The sequence below is a fragment of the Sinocyclocheilus anshuiensis genome, unplaced genomic scaffold (genome assembly GCF_001515605.1).
Source record: "Sinocyclocheilus anshuiensis isolate Anshui unplaced genomic scaffold, SAMN03320099.WGS_v1.1 scaffold1199, whole genome shotgun sequence".
Taxonomy (NCBI): Eukaryota; Metazoa; Chordata; class Actinopteri; order Cypriniformes; family Cyprinidae; genus Sinocyclocheilus; species Sinocyclocheilus anshuiensis.
This window is the reverse complement of record NW_015540934.1, coordinates 423,556-432,061: the sequence shown is the minus strand read 5'-3', so window position 1 is coordinate 432,061 and position 8,506 is coordinate 423,556. Positions and strand designations below refer to the sequence as shown.

General features: G+C 37.1%; 1 protein-coding gene across 2 annotated transcripts in view; it reads left to right on the top strand.

Annotated features, from left to right (window-relative positions):
• The window catches only part of LOC107689489 (dedicator of cytokinesis protein 9), a 90,849-nt gene that overhangs the window by 67,562 nt on the left and 14,781 nt on the right, over positions 1–8,506 (top strand). For both annotated transcript variants that reach the window (XM_016487490.1, XM_016487491.1), the window contains exons 33-40: positions 823–925; positions 2,012–2,136; positions 5,661–5,775; positions 5,856–5,922; positions 6,007–6,054; positions 6,672–6,808; positions 7,764–7,879; positions 7,984–8,121. In XM_016487490.1, the coding sequence (XP_016342976.1) occupies positions 823–925; positions 2,012–2,136; positions 5,661–5,775; positions 5,856–5,922; positions 6,007–6,054; positions 6,672–6,808; positions 7,764–7,879; positions 7,984–8,121 (849 nt within the window). The remainder of the gene's footprint in view (positions 1–822; positions 926–2,011; positions 2,137–5,660; positions 5,776–5,855; positions 5,923–6,006; positions 6,055–6,671; positions 6,809–7,763; positions 7,880–7,983; positions 8,122–8,506) is intronic.

Here is an 8,506-nt window from a genome sequence, read left to right as displayed (position 1 = left end):
GGGCCTGGTGGGAAGCTTCGGGGCCTTCAGGGACAATGCAGAGGATGGGTTAGAGATAGCTCGCAAGCGTCTGCTCCACCACTGGCATCGCCCCATATCCCTTATCATTCAGCCCCACGATGTTCTTTTGAATAATTCGAGACTGTGGGGCTGTAAATACGGGATGAGTACGGTTTCTCCCACGATCTTGACTTTGATATATTCTTTTGAATGATTGTGGACTGACAGACAACAGTAAATAGACTGACACATACACAGAGCGCTACTGAAGAGCAGAAGCTAACTTGCGCTCTGCCAGATGCGCTTTTATACTTCCTGGCGCTCACGTCACCCTGCTCGTGACGTCTCGCTGCTCCATTGGACTGATTTTACACGTGCTTCAGAACGCGGTCACGCAGGGCGTTCCCAAAGCGATCTCGATGCAGCTCGAGTTCCTGAAGGGGAACAGTTGTTTTAAATATTTCACAATGTTAATTATAATTTGTACTGTATATTTGATCAAATATACAGTAAAAGCCTTGCTGAGTATAATAGAACATAAAACAATTTCAAAAACATCAAAACAAAAGCACGCACATCCCTGGAAAAACTCTCCAGATTTCAAAAACATAAAACATTTTTACTGACCCCAAACTTCACACATCCATTGGAAAAAGGTGAACACTAAACGATACATCTTGAGATGTTAAGAATTAATAACAATATCAGATTTCAAATAATTACTTAAAAAAAAAAAAGAAAAGTGTAGTAAGAAAAAAAGATATGAATGATATGAATATGCAGCAAGTTCTGTTCTGTTCTGTTCTGTTTGTATTGCTTCAGAATGGCCGTGATGATCATGTAATGATGACACCTACAAAAAATGTGGCCAGTCCAGTGGACAGCAGCCTGCATAAAGAGGTGCTTGGAGTGATTTCAGGAACAGGTGAGACAGAGCATCCTAACCAGCCACTATCTGACAGTGTTACAGAAACAAGGAATTTGTTTTCCCTCATTGAAAATGCTGTGCAACATGACATAATCACAGTCAGTCATCCTGGACATTTAACCCTATAAAGCCCACTATATCACATTTTTAATATGAAAATTTCTAAAACCTATAAATGATAAGCATGATCAAAAATTTTTTTGTAAAAACTGTTGTACACAATCTACTACATGCCTTCTGCCTAATTGATAGTTTATATTTTTTAGCAAGAAAAATGCCTTTCAGTATGATTGTAAAAATGTCCCACTTCAGGTCATTTATAAAGTAAATGTAAGAATAACTTTTGTATGGTTAGTAATAGTAATATTACAAGAATGACACTTGGACTGAAGCAACTTAGGTTTACTAGATTATTAATTATTTACATTATTATTATTTTTTTTAGAAAAATCATGTTAAATATGATACATCAGATGTATTGTATTTAATAAATATGATCCATCAGGCTCAGTCATCATTGTATTGCATTGCATTATATGTTTCAAACAATTAAAACCACTGTGTTTTGTTCATAAACTAAGCATTTAAAAGTCATCTTACAGACATTATTGAGATATAGAGTGACAAGTGATATTAATTTTATGCAAGTAATCTGTTATACTGTTAGAAAGGTCTATCAGAATTTCGTCTTACTTTTTGGCCATATAAATATCAGCAGCTGCACCAAATATAATATTTTTGCTCATTTTGGGCCTATGAATAAAACTGAGGTGTTTCTTTCCTCCTCAAGTATGAGCTCAATATTCTCTAATATTCTTCATACTATATGAGCCATAAATGCCTGATGTATCAAATATGATACTCAACAAAAAACAAATATGCAAAATTTTCATAGATTTTGCTGTCATTTATTTTGTGAAAACATTCAGTAAACTTCCATTTTAAAACAAATTCGATTTTTGACTATTATTTCCTATGTCAGGCTTTACAGGGTTGAAATAATTGTGTTCAGATTATTGTTCTGTGAGAAATATAATTTGAGAGTGATTGTGTCCAGTATATTGAGGTGTTTGTGTTTGTCAGTCTCTCCTCACACTCCGACCATGAGCTCTGTACGGCACACTGACTCGCGCAGCTCTCTTATCAGCACGGACTCTGGAAACGGCCTATCAGAGCGCAGCATTGACAAGCCACACCCCCTAGATAAGGTACTGCTCACATGAACTGATTTTCACTTTTGTGTACATTATTTATGATGGACCGTTATCGTGGTTTGTGTTTATGTGTCGCAGTATGTGTGTATGGATGTATGCTTATCTTTGTATGAACAGGAGTGAGTGTGTGTGTGTGTGTGTGTGAGTGTGTGCTAACCTGTGGTTGTGTGTCTCCTGCTGTTGCGGCGTTCAGCGGGAGCGTTTCACTTGCCGTCACTCTTCCAGCATGCTGCGTTTCTTTACTGACTCAGAGGAGACGTCTCTCTCTGCACGTCTCAAACGCTAGACCATGGACTTCTCTCTGCTGTCTACACCAACTGAGCAACACACACACCCTACACAAGTATCACATCACCGTTGACCTATGACCCCTGCCCTGCAGCTCTGTTATTACCACTCACCTTTGACCTCTTACCCTACACTGTCCCAGTCTGACGTGCCTGTGTGAGCATTTGGCTTTACTGATCCTCCGTTCCCTTAGCTAGAAGATCATGATTGACTGTCTTAAAGGGGTCATATTGCATTGTTTTCCCTGAGGGTCACTTGTAAAAGGGATAGTTCACCCAAAAATAATCATTTACTCACCCTCAAGAAGCTTGTATGAGTGTCTTTCTTCTGTTGAACACAAAAGAAGATATTTTGAAGAATGTTGGTAACTAAACAGTTGGCGGTAGCCATTAACTTACATAGTACGGAAAAAAAATACTATGTAAGTCAATGGCTACTGTAGTACTATTTGGTTACCAACATTCTTCAAAAGATCTTCTTTTGTGTTCAACAGAAGGCAGGTGTTTTTAGTTTTTTTTTGCAGCTGTACCTTTAAGACTTTGATATGTAAATGATCTTTCAGTTTTTCAGCTTTAGTAATTAGAAAACTGAAACAGAAATATTCTCAAGTTTTGTGAATGTGTTAAAAAATCATTGTGTTAATTCATTTAACATTTTTTACATTCTTATTTTATAGCATTATATTTCACTCACACATAGCTTTAAAACTCCTGCTCAAACACATTTCTGGACAGAAAACAATAACACTTCTAATGAATCATGGGTTTATTACAGAAAGAAAACACACACATACACACCTCTAAAATTCACTAATGGCACCAAACTCCAAATTGATATGTGCTTCATCATAGATCAGATTGAGATCATTCAGCTTCAGTTCTGTGAGTTTATTATTATGTCATTGAATATTAATGTGCTTTGTAAAACTTGTTAGTTGTTTTACAATGTTGGCATAATTTTAAGGAAATTTATGTTTGTCATTATTTTCTCTGTGTTTGATTGTTAATTCAGGTTTATAGCAGGTGTTAACAGCGATTAACAAGCATTAATGTAAATGAAGGACGAGTTCGGGTGGAGTTGCTATAAACCAATAGATCTCAACTGATCAGAGAGAATAACGACCCCCAAACACACACACACAACACAACACAACACAACACACTTTGAAGATCAAAGATTCCAAACATTCTCTCGGTCATTGTGATGTCATAAGATCAGCTGTAAATTCCACGCGTGTGACACAGTGGCACAGTGTTTTACATGCTGACCGGACCGGTTATGTGTTAAGAGCCACAGGGAAATACATGAAGCTGAAAGTACTAGGGCCCCCTGCAGGGCTGTGGTGGGCGGGTGCAAGGGGGCCCTCTAGCGCCTCAAATGGTGGGTGCAGTGTAGTGTGTTGTGTGGAAGGGGGGTGTGACACAGTGATTGACAGGAGGGGGGTAGGGTCATTATTCTCTCTAATCAAATGAACTTTATTGGTTTATAGCAACCCCACCCGACCCCTGTCCTTCATTTACATTAATACTTGTTAATCGCTGTTAACACCTGCTATAAACCTGATTTAATAAGAAAACACAGAAAATAATGAAGAACATAAAATTCCTTGAAATTATGCAAATTATACTATTTTACAAAGCACATTGATATTCAATGACATAATAAACTCGCAGAACTGAAGCTGAATGATCTTGTGTTGTTGTCTTGATTTAAGCATTTCAATATGAAGAAATAAATCAGAGCTGAACTGAAGCTTCATATAAACTGATCTCTGGCGAATCGCACAGCAGTTGTGTGGAGATTGGTGACATTACTAGATGTTTGTGTTCGTTTCGTAATAACCATCTCATTTATTAAAAGTGTTATTGTGTCCTACATTATAAATGTGTGTATATAATAAAAATATGTGCAGGTTGTTGGGAACACGGTCCATTAGAGCAGGGCTTTTCAAACCATTATTTGAATGAAAAATGCTACAAAATAGCATTTGCTATGTGATATGCACATTTAATGCAATAGCATTTAACAAAATTTGATGATATTACTGGGTTTTTTTAGCTTTAAAAAGACTAAAGCTGAGAAAAATTACATCAATCACAATTATTTGATTATACTGAGTCTTAGTGTTAAAGAAATAAATGTGTATATAATTGTGGAAAAAATTGTTACATTTCCATAGAAACATATTTATAGTCATGTTTCATATAAGCAGAATTCACTTTATACTTCTTTTTTTTTTTTCTGTTGCAAATAAACTGCATTTTAATTGCAGTCAGACCAGAACACCTTCCATTATCCTCTCATAACTCTGGTTGGTGATTTTTTTTGCACATTATTTAGATAGATGTTGAATAAAATGGCAACTAAAGTAAAATATTTATTCTTTTGCACTGGAGTTTTGCCAGTTCAAGTCTAAGTAATACATCTAACTCTGTGTCATGATATGACCTGGTTAAGATATCTTTCAGTGGGGAGCGGACTTCGTCTGTATTTTATAGAAGTAACAGGGCAGATCTTGTGCCTAAATCCACAGCTGATGCTTCCAGTCACAGGAAGCTGAGTCAGTAAATCTGTTGACAGCAGGAATGCTGTGGCGCACTGAATGATCTCTCTTTGATATTTTTTCCTTTTGTTGCATTTGAATTAGTCCAAAAACAGTCCTTCAGTCTCCATCTCTGTATCCGCATGATAAGTGAAGTGAAAAATCAGCCGCAGTATTTTGTGGGTTTCATAGTTTCCACACTGTGCTGTCAGAGTGAGGATCTGCTGACAGGGAAACATGTGCTGTGCTATGGTAGATACATTAACACATTAGTGTAGAGCAGTGTGTGTGTGTGTGTAGAGCTGCTCTCCTCCCTGTCTGTGACGTCCTGTAGAGAAAGAGCTGTTCTTGCACATATGAATGCCGTTTTGAGTGCGTGCAGTGCATTACTGCTACAGTATCATGGTCCTTTTGTGTGTGTACAGACATGCCATCTATTAGAGCGTGCATGTGATATGAGGTGTGTGTTAGTGAATGTGCATGTGTGTGTGAGTGCTTATAATTGCCTGGGTGTGTATCTACAGTTTACCCCAAAAAGTATTTGGACACTTAAGCAACACTTTTTTGCAGTTGATCAAACAATTGCTATTATTTCAATATACTGCATAGCCCTTCAGACAATTGTGACTTAAGTGTCCAGAAGTGTTTTGTGGCCTATGAATGTCTGCTCTTGTTTTCTCTGTGTCAGTGTCATGTCGCTGGGGTTCTGGGCAGTTCTTTACTCCGCTGTGACAAACTGGACCAATCTGAAGTCAAGAACATATTAATGTGCTTCCTGCACGTGCTAAAGAGCATGTCTGAAGGTACACACACACTGAGATAATGTGAACCTGCTTGTGTTGTAGTTGTCTGTTGTTTGATTGATGTGCTTGCTGTGTGTTAGATGCTCTGTTCAACTACTGGAATAAAGCTTCACCCACAGACCTGATGAACTTCTTCAGTCTGCTAGAGTAAGTGCTGCACTTCACCTCCACAGCACTCACACACACACACACACACTCCTGTCTCATCATTCATTTCTCATCTGATTTCAGAGTGTGTCTTCATCAGTTCAGATATATGGGAAAGAGACACATTGCAAGGTAATGTCTTTTTTTTAACAAACATTTACTAATATTGCACGTTTATAATAGTAGATTATAAAGATATAGTGAGTACTATATAGAAATATAGGTAACGCATTACAATAAGGTACTAAAAGCTAACTTGAACAATGAGCAATATACCTGCAACAGTGTTTATTGATCTTTGAATTAATGTTGGTTAATAAAAATACAATTGTTAATTTTACTTCAGGTCTATTAAATAATATTAACAGATACTTTTGATTTTAATCATGTATTTGTGAATATCAAAATGAACTAACTAAGGTTAATAAAAGCTTCAGTAGTGTTTTTCATTTTCAAATTGTACTTAAATAATGGTAACAAATGAAACCCTATTATCAAGTGTTACACCAATATATCATGTTATAAATAAATTACATCTAAATAATGTTTCATAATAACATGTTTTGACTAAGTAACCACAACTCTGCTAATGGCCAACAAGTTCTATAGAAACCAACAGCAGTTAATAACAAACACATATCAGCTGGCCACTAATAATGATCACAGAAGCTTTATTGTTGTCAGAGAGTGTTAATGAGCTCATAATAGAAGCTTTTGAAGTTGATGTTAAGTTTTGACTCTGTCATCAGGACTCTGGAGGGATCAGGACCGGTGGTTCACGAGCGACGCTCTCAGACTCTTCCTGTGTCCCGCAGCAGGACAGGAGCCTTGCATATGAGACTGCAGCAGCTCAACAGTCTGGACAACTCCTACACCTACAACCACAGTGAGACGCGCACAAAACCAGCTAATACATCTGCAGCTCTCTGTTGTCTTTCAATAAAAGACCAGAAAAGAAAGCTTTCTTCTGTTTTATTTTTAACATTTAATGTTGGAAGAATTGGACTTAATTTATGAGATCAAATGAAAACTGGTCAAAGGAATAGGAATAGTTTACCCAAAAATGAAAATTTGCTGAAAATGTATTCATCCTCGGGCCATCCAAGATGTAGATGAGATTGTTTCTTCATCAGATTTGGAGAAATTAAGCATTGTATCACTTGTTCACCAGTAGACCCTCTGCAGTGAATGGGTGCCGTCAGAATGAGAGTCCAAACAGCTGATAAAAACATCACAATAATCCACAAATGATCCATTTCCAGATCCATGCGACTCCAGTCCATCAATTAACATCTTATGAAATGAAAAGCTACATGTCTGTAAGAAACAAATCCATTATTAAGACATTTTTAACTGCGTCTCGCCAAAATACTAGTCCATAACACCACTTGCAGTTAAGAACTCAATCACTTCTTGACCTCTTACATAAAAACCCACTGACAAATTTGTAGAACCTAATATGCTGCTTGTAAATGGTTGTAAACAATGATTGATCTGTGCATATTTCTCTCCTGATTCAGATGAGATCAGAAAGGAATATTATGGCTAGAGTATTTTAGCCAGAAGCTAAGTTAAAGTTAAAAACGGCTAATAATGATGAATTTGGTCGTTATCGTTATCGTTGAGTGGTGTGGATTATTGTGATGTATTTATCAGCTGTTTGGACTCTCATTCTGACGGCACCCATTCACTGCTGAGGATCCACTGGTGAGCAAGTGATGTAATGATACATTTCTGAAATCTTTCCGATGAAGAAACAAACTCATTTATTTCTTGAGCCTGTAAAATGAAAAAAATGTTCATCTGTGTGTGTGTGTGTGTGTGTGTGTGTGTGTTTGTAGCTTACAGCCATTCAGATGCAGATGTGTTGAATCAGTCTCTGTTGGAAGGAAACATTGCCACAGAAGTTTGTCTAACAGTTCTGGACACACTGAGCATCTTCATCATGGGCTTTAAGGTCAGACATCATCATCATCATCATCACCTGCTCTCACGAGTGATGCTCATGTGCTTTATTCCTCACTGATAACAGTGTGTGTTTATTTGTTTGTTTGCACTCAGACTCAGCTGAGTTTGGATCACGGCCACAATCCCCTCATGAAGAAAGTGTTCCAGGTTCATCTCTGCTTCTTACAAATCAACCAATCAGAGACGGCCCTCAAGCAGGTCTTCACTTCCCTTCGCACTTTCATCTACAAGGTGAGTGTGACAATAGAATAAGCACATAAATCAATGGCTGTCAATGGGATAGTCCATCCAGAAATGAAAATTCTGTCATCGTTTACTAGGGCCCTATGATTTCTGTGGTGTGGAAAATAGAGACAGAAAACACATAATGCCACAGAATTTGGAAAAATGTGGATTAATAAATCAAAAGTATCAAAAGTGTACAATTAATCAAATTGCGATATGGAGTGGGTCTGTGAAAATTAAACTCCAAAAGACTGATATTTAAATATGGAGTCTGCATGTTCTGCATGTCTCTGTGTGAATGAGCTGCACAGTTTTATATAATAAAGATAAAATAATTAAACCTTTATTTTTTAAGGAATATCACACAATTGTTGCGTAGTACTTTAACAAC